Source organism: Falco rusticolus, chromosome 3 (genome assembly GCF_015220075.1).
Source record: "Falco rusticolus isolate bFalRus1 chromosome 3, bFalRus1.pri, whole genome shotgun sequence".
NCBI lineage: Eukaryota > Metazoa > Chordata > Aves > Falconiformes > Falconidae > Falco > Falco rusticolus.
In genome coordinates, this window is record NC_051189.1 from 88,564,480 (window position 1) to 88,581,241 (window position 16,762).

Below are 16,762 nucleotides of genomic sequence, written 5' to 3' on the forward strand. Positions count from 1 at the left end.
ATTCTTATCCTGGTGGGGGGAATGGAGGAGGAAAGTTGTACTATTAATAAATCCAAATGTTAGGCTTAACTCAAAATGCACACTTTAGGCAGGGATGATATATTGTACTCCCCCATTTGAGAAGGAATGGCAAGGAAGGCCAGACATGGCTATTTTTCCTTGAAGACAACTAATTTTCCTTCATATGCTTATTCAGGATTCGTGGCTCAAGTGCCTTTTAACTGGGAGCCCCCACAGGAACTGTGTCCCAGCCCTTTCCCCACCGTCAGTTCAATGGGTATGCAACTCCACTGAAGTGAAATGCTCTCTTTCCCTGTTTAGCTTTCAAGAGCAGTGAGGCATGTTGGTTTTTTCTTTTTTTAGGATTGAGAAAGCCAACTCATGTGTCAAGCCATACATTGCAATTGGATATGAATAAGGAGCTATCCATCACTCTCCCACATTCCTGTGTTTACTAAAGGGTCTGTTTAAGGAGCTGTTAAAGGAGCCTTAAAGGCCCCAGACGCCACCAGGAAGGACATGTTCCCCCAGATTTCATAATTTGCACAGGAACAGAACTCCAGTGACTCTGCTCACGTATATTATCAGCACAGGGAGCACATCCAGGATGGTCTAGGACTGCAGCTTCTAGATGCAGAGATTTGAGGAAGCAGAGACTAAGCAACAAAGAACAGGCTGCTGTAGTGACTACAGAGTTCTCCGGGACTGCTTAGGCTTTGTCAGGATCCACTTCAGGCCCCAGAGCATGCCAGAAGGCAAGGGTGCTTAAAGTCACCCTCATCTGTGTTTCCCTCAGGCCTCCAAATTAGAGACTGCACCTCTGAGATGCGGATCTGAATTTCAGTCAGCCTTGACTAATGAATTGATGCTGTCTGTTTTGGCACGGGGCTTGTCCCTGCAGTGCAAAACTGCTGAGAATAGGGGGCTGCTCCAAGAGCAGAATTGATGCTGCGAGCAACAGAGTGATCACTGCCCTTGTGACTGCACACAGTCCCCTGCCTTTGATGCTGCTCCAAGTAGACAGCACGGGGGAGGGACACCCACTCAGATCCCTAAATACCTGACCCCTGTGATGCGGGTCAATATGCCAGAGTGCCACTGGCATGAGCTCAATATAAATGCAGTGAAAAGGTACATCTGGGGCGCGTGCCCTCAGTTTTCCTCATCTGGCTATGTCCCAGGCTCCAGCTGGATAACCAGCTGTGTCCCAGCTCTGAAGCACTGCCAAGCTTGGAGCCTCTCTGCTGCCACTCCTTCTCTTTCTCCTTGCTACTACTTCTCATTATTTTCCCGTTTTCCACACTTCTGCTGCATAAAAATTGCCCATCTGACAAAGAGTGTTACAGTCAAAATCTCATTATGGGCACAGGGGAACACACCTTATTTGCAGAGCCAATAATTAGAGTTTATTGTTAGTCTGATTAATGTTTCAACAGTAAAATCAAAATGAAACAAAGTCCAGTTACTATGATGCTAACATTTGTAGTCCGTGTTAACTAATTATTGCTAATTCTATTATCAATACAGTCCAGGTTGTTAGTCACCAGCTTCCTGGTATCTACCTCTTTTTTGTCATGCCATGCTCACCTTGCTTATGAGTAGCAACAGCAAATAATTAGTGTCCCAAGTTCCTCACTGGGAGGAGTATGCTGTTGATGGTTATTTTCCTCATCTTTGGTCCTGGGTCTGCTTGGAGTTTTCATAGTCTGTTGCTATCCCTTTTTTTAATTGGTGCCCAATTTTAGTAACAGAATATCCACTTAGGGGTTGTTGGAACAACATACATGATTTAATTTCTTCGGGCTAAACCCATGAAATTCACAGTGTTAAGCTAAATAACAAAAAATAAGTTGGACATTAGCCACTGTTTGGCAATTGCTGGTTCAGCTAAAACAAGCTAGTGTAAGCTCGGGACCATACAAGGCCTGAAGTGGCCTGGTTAAGATAAAATAAAATAAGCACTTTTTCAGTAGCAATGGCAACATCTTATTTCCTAAGGTGCAGGGCTACAAAAGCTGAGTTCACAGTGGTGCTGCTGACACATACGTGCTCTCACACATACCAATTACGTCAATGTTTTTGTCAGTAAAACTCTGCTTACCTGATCTTTTTCCAGTTACAGTCAAATGTTAGATGTTGTTCCCTGAAACACCTACAGTTTTCTTTCCAGCTGAAGTTGCTCGGCTCTGTTCACATCTGACAGAGTCACACTTGCATTTCAAGAAACAGCAGCTTGTGGTTTCATGTGGTTTTCAACACGAAAACAGCCTCCGTCCTGTTCTGGACACTAACGTCAAGGAAATGCTTTAGCCATTCAGCACTGAAACCAAAGTTCAGTTCCACCAATAGTAGCATTACTATAGCCATTACTAGTACAGGTAGTAGTGTACAGCACACAGGTGCAGACATAAATTTATATATTTTTATATATATTTATATATACACATGTAAGCTCAACACTTGGAATATGGAACAAAGTGACAATGTATCACACTTCTGACAAACTTCAGGCATTTATAAACAGAAAGGAACGAAAATCTAAAATGATATATCTTAGATTTCCCATTTAATGAAATACCGTATTTTTTCATAGACAGCCTGAACCTTGGATAATCCCTACTGCTTTAAAAGCGCCCATACTTGAAAATAAGTCCTCTTACAACCTACAGTGTAAAATAACCTGCAGTAAATCAGAAGAAAGGGGTATTGGTTAGAGATTATGGGGAGGAAGGGGAGGCAGACAGCTCCAGGGCAGACTTTCCTTCATATTACCTGCATGTACCTAACACCTGCATTGTTGCTAAGCTGCAAGGACTTTAAATTGGAAAGAGAATCTAATTTCTGTCTTAAACCAGATAAATTATGGATTGGTTATGTAACTGAAGAAACAACATTTCATTACAAGACAATCAGATAATGTGTAGATGGAGCTAATAAACTGCTGGTGTAATTTTGGTTTGTTTTAAAACTTGTCTTCAACCAGCACATGAGAAATGTCATAAAACTGTAAATGTCCTGCAGCTTATTTAAGAAAAAATCATTAAAAACAAAGTTATTAAGACTTTGAGTAGAAATACATGAAATCTTACAGATTAAAAAGAAGCGTACACATGTGTATGTATTTATGAGTGTATCCATGTTCAGTTTATAATAATTTGTCAGATTTTTTGGTCTCCATTTTGTGTTTTGTTTTTGAACTAATGCAAAAACAACATGGGATAAGAGGCTTAAATGCCATTGACCCTATTGCAGTAAGAGTTAGGTTTCTAAATACCTTTGAAGGTCTGGTCTTTACATTCACTCTGTTTCCACATTCAGGAATGGTAGCTTTACAATTCTCACAAAATTATTTTGAGGTTAAATATAATAAAGATAATTAAGTGATCAAACTCCTTGGTAATTGAGACTACATGGGTACCTTAGACAGGTGAATAAACAGTCATGTTTACCTTCAGGGCAGTTTGACAATTTTCAGCTTACATCAGTTTGCCCATAAGTAGAGGTGAGAAGGAAACAGGAAAGCAGAAAGTGGGAGGACTTTAGGATCAAAGCTAAGTGACCTTGACAGGAAGGTGGTTTTTATCTCTCCAGAAGGAAGTAACCTAAGCTGACAACAGTCACAGTGCAGTAGAAGGGCACATAATATTTAGGATAGTGGTACAGTGTAATATTTAGGATAGATTTGCATTAAAATGCAAATAAGTGCAATTTTTGGAATCTCTGAGATTTAATTAAATGCGTCCTCTTTTGCAAAAGCATGGATTTCTCTAGATACAGTCAGTAAACATTTGGTCACTTCATGTAGTATTTAAGCTCCAGTGTCTTCAGCTGTAGTCATTAAAATCAGGCTAACAGAATTTTTGTCAATAAAAAGAATAGCAACAATTGAAAGAAGCAATAGTAGAATGAAGAAACATTTAAAAAAGAATTAAGAGTGACATGCTGGCTTTTATGACACAAAAATCTCATCAGTTTCAACAAGACTGAGGCTGGTTGTTTCTGTTTACCACTTTCTGTAAAAGCATCAGAGAAGTTTAGTTTTGCCTCAAGAAAATACTTAAGACATATGGACTAGTCTTTCCCCTAATGGAAGAATAGCAGATTTATCCCTTTCTGATGGGGAGCAGTGTCAGAGACTGTATTGACACCTCGGCTGCTCAAGCTTCGTTTCTTACTAGAAATGCTTTTCTTGAGCATTAACTGCTCAGGGGAATATCTTTCAAATGAAAAGGATTTTCTGAAATAAGAAGGAAGTCTCTCTTGTCCAGATTAGTATCTCTTTGTCTTTTTTTTTTTAAACAGAGACATCTGTTTACAGACATGAAAGCACAAATTATGCAGAAATACTTTCTTTTAATTCTGCTCCTCCCAAACTACTTATCCAGTGTTTTTCATCTTGGTTATCAATCCCGGCAGCTCCGTGGAATTAATTCAGAATCAAAACCAAAACTCCACTGAACAAAGGAGGCCAATTTTGCCGTCTTCAGAGGCTTGCACAGAGCAACGTCCCACTGAATCCTGGACCTAGAACAACCACTTACATCAGACATTTTGTATTTTTAGGATTAGCTCCTTCAGTTGTCTAAAACATAATAGCAGAGTTGTCCTAGAAGCTTCTAATCCCCAATTTGCTGTGTATGATGATCACATAGTTATTCAGCATTAACAATATAGTTAAGAGTTGCAGTGTGACTCCCGCTACCTTCCATGGAAAATGATGACAAAGAGTCTGTCTGGAACAGATTTTAAAATAAAGCACCACATTCACGTCTCCATTACACGTGGGGAAGATTTCAGTAATTCCATTAGATACCTCACTTCCAAAAAATTATAAACTCTTCTTATATCCCAAAGAGATTCTACTTATAATTGCAAAGAATTTAACAATACTTTTAACACCAATTGTCTTAAGCAGATTGGAATCTTTCCAGATTTTTTTTTACTCCTAAGCAGCAACATGTTTACAGGGATGTGATACATAGCACTGAAAGGAACCTTCCTACAGTTTTTAATGCCTGCAGGAGTATGCTTTAATAATACAAGCAAAGGGGTTAGTCACTTGTATTATTTGATGTTCGCAGTGTATGTATGCAGAGCTGTGTGAACTAAGAGAGAAAAAAAAATAATTGTGTGATTCAAATTCCCTCAATATTCCTAATTAAACAACTCATTAAAGTTTTCAAAGAACTAGTGACATAAGTGGCATTATTAAATACTTCAGAAGCTATTCAGTCACAAGTAACATTATTCTTTTATACATTTTCATATTCTGAGAAACATAAAATTACTAGCAAAAACATATTAAAAGGCCCTTTTCAAAGAAGAAAACCACCTCTCAGATTAGTGATTTGAAAAGCAAGTATGCATGTTTCCTATTCAAGAAACTTCAAGAGTTTCAGAAACATCACTCACTGTTCACAAAACCTCAGTTAAGTAATGAGTCATCAAGTGGCTGGAAATACACACTGAAGTGGTAAAGTTTATTGCCTCACCTGAAGTCACAGGCAGAGTGTAGATGATTCTGGCATGCAGTGGTACAACAAATAAATCATCTTGCCTGGACAAGAATGTCCCACTAGCCAGATTTCTAGAACATCCCTGCCATCATGGCGTGGTATTTATTCACCCTGGATGAACCTCAAACGTGCCTTATTCCTATTTTAATAGTCATTAACCAGTCCTAGTATCCTAGTAGCAGAAATAGTCCCTTACACTGCTGCATCTTTTTTTTTTTTTTTTTTTTTAAGCTAGCCATGAGGGTAGCCCAGGAGGACTTGCCATGGATATTTCCACCTGCTGTCATTCATTACAGCCCTGCTTGAGAAGATCTCCTAGACCCTTAATAGGATCCCAAGTAGGATCAAGAGATCTGAGAAGGGAGGCCAGCAGATCTGCATTAGCTCTTCTGCTACAGCTTAAGCTGTGCAGTTAATAGAGGTAACATTAAGAGGCTTTTAAAGAAGCTATAGCATTTTAGTGTAGCCAGTTACTGTCACGATCAAAGAAATAATAAACTCTTTCATCAAAGAAAAGATGTGACCTACTAATCTACAGTTCTTTTAATAGCACTCTCGTAATGAAATGAGTCTTAATGGGCATCTCTCTATTTTCCAGTTGATTGCTTCTGTTGGAGCATATTTGCACAAATGCAGTTCACTTGCCCACAATAAGCCGAGCATTGCAGGCGTTTCTGATTTGGTACCACTCTGCATCCATTTCACACTGGTAAATGACCATGAAAGTCTATAAGAAATAAGAAGGCCCTTGACAATCAAATACAAAGCCAAAGTTCAGCTATTTCTATCTTCCCCAGGTCCAGTACCATATGTCCCTATGGTTCACCTAGCTTCATAGTGGGAAATTATCACACTTTTCTGTCAAGAAGTAAAGAAAAATATGGTGAGCACTGAACCTCTAGCAGAGAGAATGAAGCAAACAGCAGCTGGTGAATGGAAAACTGCTTAAGACAGACAACTGCTTTGCTCTCCCACAGATGAAATGGGGCACGCTGAAAATGTGGGGGTAGCAAGGAAAGTTGCTGTAAGGGGGAACTGCAAAAGGCAGGCAGAAGAGATTAGGGTCACTAAAAAGAGGCAAACAAAAAGGATAGTAGCAATCACATGTAGGATTGTGGCTATCCAAGAAATGTGAAGTTACAGACAGTTGTAAATAGCCAAAATGCAAAAAGTAGAAAAGAACAAACTCTTTTGCACATATAGAAGTGCATAAACTCTAATATGCCTAAATTAGAATCAGGTGAACTCCACCTACCTGTTAGCCCTTAGTTGTACCAGTTGCTATAATCCCATTATCTCAGTCTGTGAGTTTCTTCTGTAGGAAATAAATCAGGATTTTAGCAATTAATATCATGTTTGACAACAGTATACACTGCCCAAAGCACAACCAGGACATTCCTGTCAAAGAATTTTCTTTTACTTGTGTCTGTTATTGAACTGCTTCATTACTACATCAAAAATAGTTAGTCTTTGATAGGAAGATATGCTGGTGCCTATTGAAAAAGAAACCTTACCTCCTCCTTTCTTTTATTCCTGGCTATGCGTGTGGCAGTATAGCCTCTGCCTTCATTATCACACTGCAATGCTTGAGGGAGAACTGCAAGGCCACTAAAGCAGCTGCAAGCCCAGACTTTTCCTCTTGTGTTTGGAGAGTATGGCTGACACCTTGGCTTTAAGTAATTGCTGATCAGCAAAGACAGGATCTGTTGTCTATGGTTCTGTCTCATTTATGGGAGCTTGTGGATAATTTTCCTCTCATGGCGTGGAGATAGATGCCTGATAAATGGTAGGCTGAGTGCGCATAGAAAAAGTGAAACAGGATATCTCTTCTACAATACAAGAAACAGTTTTCAGGGAGAAGCTGACCAGATGTTTTTTTAATGTGCCTAAAGATTTGGAATAGTTCCCTTACTAGAGATTTTTGGGTGGTGGCATCTCATGCCTTTCTCAGAATGGAGTCTTATTTAAAACAGCTCCATTTTTGCTTTACAATGAAAAGCCTACAATGTCACTGATCATTTCTAAGAGTCTGTCTAGGAGACTTTCAAGTACCAGTGCCTAAAAAGAAATAGAAGAAGATGCATTCAAACGATGTAGCTTTTTTAGTGGAGTGACAAAATGCTTTAACTTAGGCACTTCGAGTCACCCAAGAGTCTTTCACTTTCTATTAACTGGGTAGGGAGACTAGGCTCCTTTTCAGACATCAAATTTTGTTGAATAACGTAGTCTGAATTCCTTTTTGATGACACTCCTGCTTTGAAGAACCTGGTAGTTCTCTATTCTAAAATAAATAAATAAATAGATAGATAAATAGGGTTAGGGAAAATCCCAACTTTATAAAAACAACTGCAAGCTTGATAGCAGCTTATTGCATGTCTGAAAACAACAGTAACTTTCACAACAGGATGACAACACTAGAGAGTTCCATCAAGTGCTGCAACAATTTTCATGCGTTCAGGGATACTTTTGGTACTGCTGAAAATCCTTTGGCTATGATTCCATGTACATCTGCTACTCTCTGCCATTAAGATATCATTCAGGAATAAAAGACCCATGTATCAGATATGCATAGCAGTAGGAGTGCTACCTATTTGTTCTCCTACTAAATGTTTTTTACTACTAAATTGCTTAGCTGTTTTAGTCTTCTTTCCATCAAGGAAAAACTTAATATGATTTACAGCATTAGTATTAGCTGCTAGTCACATACCCGTCCCCTGTTGTTGGTTGTAACGAAGCATTAGGGGAATGCTTCCGGCTGCAGGGGGACAATAAAATATCGTGGAGACCTGTCCCATCACCTGCAAAAGGCAGAAGTGGCAAGAAGCCTTTTGCAAGACCAGCTACTGCTTCCTCTTAATGCCACACAGAAGCACCACAAAGAGGATAGGATCAGCTGGAGCTGGGTCCGTCCTTCCTCCTCCATATAGCTGCTTGCAGAGGTGACTAGTCTGTGACACCTACATAATGTTGCTGCTCTTGCAGCAGTTACTGCTCTTGCCTGCACACCCAGGGGACATCAGATCCTTTTCCAGGTGTTTCAACTACAGCGTCCACACACTCTCCAGCATACGCCTACATCCAGCCAGTCTGTGCAGCAAAGGTGCACGTGGTGGTTAAAGCACAGATATTATGGCTTGGACTGGCACACCATCAGAAAGGAAGAAGAATAACCTTGTGATTAAAATGCTGCTGTATGCCTCAGGAAATCTAAGTCCACGCTCCAGCCCTGCACAGGTAACGTTGAATGACCACAGAAAAGTCACTTTATGCAACCATACAATGGAAACACGATTTCCTTACTGTGCTTCGATCTTTTGTGTTGAGGCTGTTTATGCACAGTGGACAAAAGACACGCTCACAGTGTGGCTAAATACAGACTTATAGTGGGCATCTCTGGAAAAGGATGACACTAAGGCTCTTTTCAAATGCCAGGTGAAAAAAAAAATCAAAATATCTGAGAGCAGACAAACATCATCATCAATCCAGTCACCAGCTACTTCATAAAGTCATACAGTCGTCTTTTGCCACCACCAGTCATGAACTAAAGATGAAGATGTACTTCTCACTTTCTCTCTTTTGTCAGGGTGTGCTTTTGTGAAGGCTGGTGTTTGTGTGCGTTCAGGTCCACCAGCATTAAAGCAGTTGCATTGTTCAAAAGTGCCACATTAATAGATCCTAGTGCAGGATAGAGGTGGTAGTTATCTTAACATTTCTTCTGCATTTAGTTATTTTTATAGTTCTGGACCTTTTTTCATGCTGAGAGAATTGAATAAAAAAATTACTTTGAAAGACACTATAATCAACCACTGATGGCTGCAATTACATTGTGTACTTCACGTCTTCAGAAAGTGCCTCTAGTTTAAAACCACAAATCTTTCAGTTTGAATTCTCTCTTGGCTCTGTTCAGTTTTATTATTTCAGAGGTGTATTTACAGGAATGATCGCTAGAGTATATGGGTTTATATAACAAAGATAGGAAAAAAAAAAAGGTGAACATCAGAAGATTAAAATTTCCTCAGCTATCTTCACACTGAAAAATTGATATTTTTTTTTTCTGTTGATGATTATTTACAAAGGAATGCCTCATGGACAATGAAGGAAAAAAAGCATTTGGATTTCAGAGCTGTAAAAGCTAATTCACATTTGAGAAAATTATTAGATGGAGACTTCCAGATCTGACTGGTCATAAGAGAGATGTAATTGTAAAGTAAGCTCAAACTCAACAACTGCTTTTTAAGTCCAAGTCAATTATGGACAAGTCTGCAGTGTTACAGCTTCTGAGCACATGAAACTTAGCTATTACTGAAAATCTAGTAAGGAATTCTTTGCTATGTATGAAAATGTATCAATATGATATATTAAAATGTAAGAATATGACACTGAAAAGAAGTTAATGTGATAAATCTGGAAGCCTCCGTTTTTTTGAAGTTAGCTGGAATACTGTCTTTTCTTTGTACAACTATTGCTACTTTAACCTTTCCCCCACCCCCCCGATGAGAATAATTTTTCTGCAGATTTCCCATACAGCCTTAATCCTTTCCTTGCAGTCTTGCCTGCAGGGTAGCAGAACCACATACTTTACATTTGCAAGGACAGCCACAAGGACAGCCTAGGGTCCTGGCTTCCCTGGGTCATTCAAATTTCCTTAGAGACTTAGACATTGCTTCTTGGGCATGGCTTTGCAACAAGGTAAAATACAAGCAACTGATCACCAGATCCTCACCTAACATGCCTCATTCCATACTACAGACTATCCCACTTTGCACAGCAAACACGGGATTTGGCCATTATTCTTCTCCCCCATTAATGCTTTCCCCATCTTTCATTCCTCAGGCTTTGACAATTAAGTGTTGATGTCTTCCTCCTCTCTGTCAGGCTTGATGGGTTAAATACTTGCACCTGATGCTTAAGCCAGGGGAAGGTTCTTCCAGCAGGACTGTGTGAGTATGGAGAGTATCTCTCACTGCATGTTCTTGCCAGAGGACTAGCAACTGGTTGTCCTGCACAGGGAAACTGAAACCTGCAATCCAGTTTCTGTGGTGGGCCATTTGCTCTGTAGAATTGGTTGGGATTTAAACAGGGTCAGTTTGCCTGGCAAACTCAAATCGGTACTGGCTGAGTATGCATCCGAAAGGTATGATATCAGAATATTTTTAGTGCATCTCCACATCTTCTACAAAATTAAATATAATTTAAAGCTACCAGAGCAAAATCCTCCTTTTCTTCCAAAAGTGTTGTATGTACTTCATATAATATGACTATTAAAGAAGCCAGGAACTGGTCTGCATCTATCCACCACCAACCATAAATCAGACCTGATTTGGGGGCAGTGAAGGCACATACGCTGCTGGATTCACAGTGTCATCTGCTAGAATGAAAGAGCAGGCTCTATTCTGTCTTTGTGCATTTTTACCCAAGAATCTAAATGGTGTCTGTGACGATGGATGCAGTTTAGTTGTGTTGCATAAATGAGAAAAAAGAAAAACGCAAACAAAATCCACCTAAACCTACAACATTTCCCATGCTTAGTTTCCTAAATTACTATACCACATCACTTACTAACTTTCAGCTCCTTACTCAGGGTCTGTGTGAGAATAACAATGCATTATCAATTCCTGAAAATACAATTAATATTCATTCCATTGTATAATGGACCTTAATTCCTAATGTATGAAGGTTTGTACCCAACCCTCAAACAATGAAACTGCACCTAGATGACTATTGAATAAAAGAGAAAAAAAGAAAAAAAGAGAAAAAAATATCAGCACTTCTGTTTAAATAAAGGTTATGTCAGAAACTTTAGAGACAGTGATGGTTGTTGGCATATTTAGAGGCTATCTAAAATCTAATAATCAGCAGCCCATAACATCCAGGATTTATAAATACATACAGAAGAATAATTAAATGCATGGAATCTGAAAAGAAATTTTCAAGTCCAGAATCTAGGACACTTTATAAAACATATTCTTTTGAGAGTTTATTGAGGAGGGGATACTATGGGGCTGAACAGAAAAGAATGAAGAAAAAGTGTTTTCCCTCTCCTCGCTGTTACCTCTCACGGGAATGCTCTTTGCTAGTCTGATTTATTTAACCAGCAGCTGGGAAGCGCAGCACAACCCACAGGGCTGAGTGGGAGTGAAGGTGGAACATCTTTGGGGTTCCTGGTGTCAAGAATTTGCACCTGATGCCTGTCACTGTGCCAGAAAGGCATGTCCAGGGCAGAGCTCCCTGATTTGTAGGAGCAACTCCAATGGACACATTTTCTCTTTGATTTATAGCTGAAATAATTAAGTATTTCTCTGAAAGGGTGTGAATTTGCACTGAATTCTCACACTGGTGTCATCAAGACATTACCTACATTAATGAGATACTGTGGGAGAAGGTGAATAGAAAGGTTGACTAAGAATATCATCACCTAGGGGAAATGATTTTGAAGTAAGTTGATGTTTATACTGATTAAGCAATTGTTTGAGGGTTTGATCCTTCAAAGAGGCATGAACATAAACTTTAAATCTGCAGCTTGTCACACCAAAGACAGTTCTGTGACTGCAAGTAACAGTGTTTTTATGTTAACAATCATCATACCTAAAGTTAGACTGTGATTCTTTTAATGCTTGGCTATGCAGATTCCTTCTTCTCCCATAAACCCCCCAGATTTGCTATATATTTGAGCTGACAGAGCTAAGCCAGTTGTCTGAGTCTGTTGTACAGTAAAATTGTTTTTCATTCTTGACAGTTGAACATGATGAGTTCCGCAACAAGCTGACCGGGCTGATGGTCGAGAGAACACCATACTTAAAGCAGCCCTTTTGTCTTACTGCTCATCTTTACATGATGTAAAGAAAACAAAGACATTTTAGCCACGATCCCAAGGTCCCATCAGTTATTTGCACATCTACATTTGAAGAAAATAAAATATCCCTGGTGAATGGCTTGTCTTCAAAATAAAGAAAGGAGATTGCACAAGAAAAACTTTTTTTTTTTTTTTTTTTGCAGAGACCTCTCTGGAGCATGAGACACAGGGACTGGAGCACAGAATGGCATTTAAGAGCCACAGGATCTCACTCTTTGCTAAAGGCTCCGCTTAGAGTATAGTGCTTCTGTGCTTTTTATTCACTCAACTGAATTTATCACTATGACCCATAAAACAGTTATCAGCACCTAGAGGGCAAAGACACCCTGCATGTCATTTGGTACTTACCCAATTGCATGCTTAAGCCAAGGTCTGTAAAGGTGTGCCTCCTCTCTTGCCACTCACAGGGAAGCTGCTGGGGCTTAGCTGATCTGCTGCTTCAGAAGACTTCCCAGTCAAGAAGGACATTATGGGATCATGCCCTTATTTCAGCATTTTCGACACATCTCTGCAGAGGAGAGTAAAAGGCTGTATTTCACAGCTATGATATCATTCTCGTGAGCTATATTTCAGCACGAGCCACTATAAACCTCTCCCATGACATCAGACCTGTGAAATATAGCTGACTTCAAGTGCAGAAAATTCCCCCCAGGAATAATTGTTTCCTGGCAATTGGCACTTGAAGGACCGATTCTTTAAGGTTGGTACAAATCCTGTGTAGTTGATGCTGCTCTGGGTAGCACTGCTTAGGAAACATTAAGTGCAGGACCAGAGGTGCGGAGCCCCACTGTGCGATGTGGCCATAGGAATAACGAGATGAGCACTGGGGGAGCCTGTCAAGTGATGATTTTCACTCGCTTATGCCTCAGCAATCCATGCAGACTGCACTAATAGCAAAAAATAGGTTTTCTCCTATGCTGCAGTCCCTACCTCAGACCCTGTCTCCCTGATAAGGCGAGCCGTGTGGGCACAGCCAGAGCTGCTGTCTCATCCATCTTTTCACATCTGCACGCCAAGCACAGATCACGAGGGGTGTGCTGTTAAATGGCAGCTTGCCAGGGCACTAATTAACTCACCTGGGCAGGCACCAACCTCCCTGCAAAGCAACCTGGCAGGAAAATGGAAGTCAAAAATATTGCGTGAGATATAATCTCCTCTTTCACATCACACCAGGGAAATGCCCACTAGAACAGACTCCACTCAGAGCTGGGGGTTAGAGGAGTGGATGTTAGCAGAGTGGTAAAGGACAAGACCTTTCGCACGTCAGAAGGGTACAGCAGGTGGTTAAGAGAGTATAAACTGGGAGAGAATTAAAGCCACTTCAGGTCTCCGGAGCCTGAATCTGTCCATGTTCCCCTTTAGCGACCTGTGCACTTATTTGCCCCTGCTCCATGAATCGCACTAAAAGCGATTGTTGAAAAAAATTTTAAAGCTTAGTCACTCTGTTTCTGTTCCTGCTCTATGAAGGTCACCTTGTGGTGGGCAGCAGGTCAGTTGTTGCTGTTGGATCTGTGTGCGTGTGTGTGTGTACGGTTACAGGTATGTGTGCCTGTGTCTATCTCACAATGCTCAAAGTTTATGTGGACACAGCTTCCACGACCTGCAGGACAGAGTTGGTTTTGCCTACGGGAAGTTCACTGGCAGTAACGAGAGCTAACTACAAACCTTCTCTCTTCTCTGGAGAAAACTACACTGCTTCAGAATTAATTGTACCTTTTCTCTTCTTCCTCTTAACGCTAAAAAAACTGACTCCTCATCCAGAAGTTACCTTTTTACAGTATTTTACCTTGTGAAGCAGTAAAACAATATTGTTTGAACAGCCCTGTTCCATTACCTACTCCCCATCTAAAAGCTAAGTGGTATTTTCTAAGAGGAACCGTAAGAGACTTGAGGTTATTTCATGTAATTCATTATTAAGAACAATGAGAACCAGAAGAGTGGCAAATCTGAGGAATTTTAAATGCTTTAACTCCATCATTGTAGCTCAAAAGCTAAATTCTGCCCGATTTACACCTTCAAAAAAACCAAACACACATAATATAGGGAAAAAAAAGACCTTTGATATAGAATATGATCCAAGCAGTGCTGTGTAAAATGCTTAGAAAAAAAATAAATTCCTCTTTTAAATTTGGTATAGTGAGACTGTCATTCCACAGTATTTACAAAGATTCAGAACTGCTGCATTGAATTTTAAGCTGGTTCAGAATTATTGTTTTCTGAACAGAATATGGAGGGGGGAACAAACTTAACTTAAAAGAATCTATGCAAAACCGAATGAAATTTAATGAAATTATCCTTCTCTAAAAGTATGGATCTGTTTGGACTAAAAAATTAACAAAGTCTTTATGAAACATATATGTTGTGGACTGTTTCTGTCAACTAATTCTGATTTCTTCACATTATAAAACATTCCGAAGCTGTTCATTAGGCATTTTGCCTGACTGATTACCTGAGACTCATAGTACCATTTCTTCTTCCCGAAGAGAAGCTTTCAATGTTTTTTAAAAAACAGAACTGGCTTCACTACACTGTGGTACTTTTTGTGTAGCTTTTTTCATGATGAAACCCATGCAATCTTCAGAGATAGGGATCATTTTCATAATTATCTTGTAGGTGCACAGATATTTAGTATTAATAATGATATTATTAATATATACTATATACTAGGAAGCAGTACCTAGTAAGAACCCACAGATAGCAATGAAATAGCTGATTTTTTTATTATTATTATTTTAGAAGTTACTAATTAAAGCATTTACATATATAACTTGGTATTTAAAGTTCCAAAACTTGGTACAAAACTCTGGCAGTAGGTAACTGAGAAAACCAAAATGTCCACTGAAGTTCCTACACAGTATCAAACAGGTCTAGTATGTGGGAGATATTGACAAATATGCACATTTATTTCACTAACCTGTTTACTCGTCCCCACCTAAATGAAGCCAAAGGCAAAACTCCTTAAATGTGAGGGGGAAATCCTGGAGTTCTCTAAGTCCAGGCTCTTCAGCCCATAACTATAGTGACAGAATACTTCCTGGGAAGACAGGTGTACTCTTGCTAGCCCTTCTTCGATGTAATAAGATAACCTCATCAAGATCCCCAGTCAGAAACTGAGCAGTTACGTCCCAAAGTTCGGGCAGTAAAAAAGAGAAATGCCTGGTTTGCCTTAGTTGATGAATGGAAGTAAATTGAGTTAAGGGGGGGGGACCCCCAAAAAACCCCAAATATCGCAACTCCTTCCTCCTATTCAATATAGATCCCCCCAGATTATTTGAAGGACCACGTGCAACATTTTGAACCAGAAACAGTCCAGATTTTCAACAATCGCTATTACTCTTCTACTTTTTTTGGACTTGTTTACTGTAGTCATGAATGTTAAGTACCTTTGAAAAAGCTCAAAAATTTGTTGTTTTTCTTTTCAGAGATCCTTTGAGACTGCAAAGACTATTTGAAGAAGGAAGACGGCATGAGATTGGATTCAGTGCAGTAAAGTAGGTTAGTTTGAGGACAAGACAAAAAGTGGTTATTTAGATTTTTCTTGTGTTGCCGTGATGAGAACTTACCATTGCTTCTGGCTGCTATTTTGGGCTGGTCAGCCCCACCAAAGTTTCTTAACTTCATTATCCAGAAGGACTAGTGGCTTTGCAGAAAAGGAAAAGATTTTGGTATTGTCTGGAAGCAGCAGACAAGACCCCCATCGTTCCAAAAGGAGCTGGATGTGGAATCAGTTCTTTTTATTGGAGGAATACACAGGAACTGACTACCAATATGTTGGCAAGGTAAGATTCTTTCATACATATCTATGTTTTGATTTTAGAAGCACTGGAAAGCCAGCAATAGCAAGTAGGTAAGAACAACTCCTGCTACAACGTTTAGTTCACCTTCCTGTCTGCTGAGCTTCTGCTGAGGAGTAATTCAGTGGAAAGGTTAGTGCACTTCAGCTTCAAATTATAATCAACAACAGGAAGTTCCTCATTTAACCAGCAAGTGCCATAGCCAATCATGCAGAATTATATTAAAGATTTTTCTTTTCATTTTTGCTTGGAAATAATGCAGCTTAATTACAGAGTTGTCTAGGCCCGATTTTTAGCTTTAAAATGTAATATGCATTTTCCCTCATGCACATTAACTTTCCTAGAGTCAAACTGTATAAACCAGAAGAAGTTTTGATCTGAGGTATCTGGGAATCACAGTGCTGGTATTTTGGTGAGGGTTCTTTTTACCCAGAAAAAGGTCATAATTTCCCGTTTTATCCCCCACTGCACACAACAATGTTGCAGCCATTTTCTGACAAGGTTTTGTGGTGCCACCGAGGACTCTATGACATGACCTTAATATCATGAGCCATGCTATTACAAAGAGTTGAAGCACACTGTGCTTATACACTAAGAAG

At 39.6% G+C, this 16,762-nt stretch overlaps 1 protein-coding gene across 1 annotated transcript in view; it reads left to right on the forward strand.

The window, feature by feature from the left end:
- The window catches only part of CDH6 (cadherin 6), a 107,958-nt gene that overhangs the window by 36,661 nt on the left and 54,535 nt on the right, over positions 1 to 16,762 (forward strand). The window contains exon 2 of the mRNA XM_037381562.1: positions 15,792 to 16,148. Coding sequence (XP_037237459.1) covers positions 15,921 to 16,148 — 228 coding nt within the window. The 5' untranslated portion in view covers positions 15,792 to 15,920. The remainder of the gene's footprint in view (positions 1 to 15,791; positions 16,149 to 16,762) is intronic.